This window comes from Pteropus vampyrus, unplaced genomic scaffold (genome assembly GCF_000151845.1).
Source record: "Pteropus vampyrus isolate Shadow unplaced genomic scaffold, Pvam_2.0 Scaffold123, whole genome shotgun sequence".
NCBI lineage: Eukaryota > Metazoa > Chordata > Mammalia > Chiroptera > Pteropodidae > Pteropus > Pteropus vampyrus.
Window position 1 is genome coordinate 2,034,686 of NW_011888904.1, and position 1,721 is coordinate 2,036,406.

The 1,721-nt window shown below is 40.5% G+C and overlaps 1 protein-coding gene across 1 annotated transcript in view; it reads left to right on the forward strand.

The window, feature by feature from the left end:
* The window catches only part of CCDC180 (coiled-coil domain containing 180), a gene marked incomplete at its 5' end in the record, with an annotated part of 58,421 nt that overhangs the window by 35,054 nt on the left and 21,646 nt on the right, over positions 1-1,721 (forward strand). Inside the window, 3 exon segments of the mRNA XM_023534231.1 lie at positions 429-472; positions 559-769; positions 945-1,061. Of these exon segments, the coding sequence (XP_023389999.1) occupies positions 429-472; positions 559-769; positions 945-1,061 (372 nt within the window).

Below are 1,721 nucleotides of genomic sequence, written 5' to 3' on the forward strand. Positions count from 1 at the left end.
CATAGGTATATATATATATCTTTATGAATAAGTGTTTTCAGATTTTTTATTGCGACAAAATATACATAACAGAAAATTGTCCATTTTAACCATTTTTAGGTGTGTAGCTCGGTGGCAGTGAGTACAATCACATTGCTATGCTACCATCACCACCATCCCTCTCCACAAACTGAAACTCTGAACCCATTAAACGTGTACTTCCGTTCTCCTCTCGTCGCCCCTGACAACCACCATTTCACTTTCTGCCTCTGTAAATTTGACTACCCTATGTGCCCCTCACACAACATGTCGTGTGGTCACACAACATTTGTCCTTTTATGTGTCTGGCTTATTTCACTTAGCACAACGTCTTCATTGGTTATGCATGTGGTAGCATGTATCAGAATTTCACTCCTTCTTAAGGCTGAATACGGTTCCATTGTACACAGATGCTACACTTCGTTTATCCATTCGCCCCTCAGTGGACATTTGGGTGGTTTTCTTGCTTCTGTCCTTGAACTACCTCCATTCATTTTCCCTTGATCTTATACTTTTAATCTAAATCCTTGTTAACCACAGTGTTTGGGGTGAATGGAAAGGCTCAGGTCTGATCAGTGGCTTTTATTTGTCCCAAATTACTTACAGACTGTTTTCAGAGGGAGGCAACTTTTCTTCTGAAGAAATTGACTTACTATGTCATCGACTGGAAAAGGAAGCTGCCCGGATAGAGTTTGTTGAAAGCTTAATCATGATCAACATGGAGAAGATGGAGAGCGAGTACCTGGACCAGGTGGGGGAGCCCCACCCCCGACTTCCAGCCAGGCTCCTGGGACATGTAGTGACAGGGTCAAGGGGAACAGTCAAGCCCCCTTTCCGACCATTAATTGAGCCTGTCCTCTTCTGCTTCTGAAGCCCACAAGTTCCCAGTTAAGCCCCCCTCTTTTACTTTTTCTGTTTCTTTACAGGCCAATGATGTCATCAACAAGTTTGAAAGTAAATTCCATAACCTGTCTGTGGACCTTATTTTCTTAGAGAAAATCCAGCGGTTGATGACAAATCTGCAAGTGAACATCAAATGCGAGGTAGGACAGCTTTATTCTTCATCTGGTGAGTGTTCATCACACACACCTGCATGCCAGCACTGTCCCAGGTGCTGGGGATACTGATGTGGTCTCTACAGTGGGACTTGCACTCCAGCCAGGAAGATAGAGATTAAAACATAACAGCCACTAGCATTCATTGAGTTCTTATGCATGCTTCCTACTGATGTCTTTTGATTAGCTATGTTAGTCCTCACAAGAACGGTATGAAGTAAGTACTGTTTTTAATCCCCATTTTAGAGATAAAGAAACTGAGGCAGAAAATAATTAAGTGACTTAGTCAAAAACAGAGAGCTCTTAAGTGATGGAGCCAAAATGTGACTCCAGGTCAAAGATCACAAATAAACAACCCAGTTGTATATCTCAAGGAAGTAGAAAAGAAGAACAAATGAAACCCAAAGTTAGCAGAATGAAGGAAATAAAGTCAGATCAGAAATATATGAAATAGAGACCAGAAAAACAGTAGAAAAGATCAACGAAGCTAAGAGCTGGTTTTCTGAAGATAAACAAAATTGACAAATCTTTAGCTAGACTAACTAAGAAAAAAAGAGACAAGATAAATAAAATCAGAAATTAAAGAGAAGACATTGCAACTGATATCACAGAAATACAAAGGATCAGAAGAGACTGTATGGCCTATTA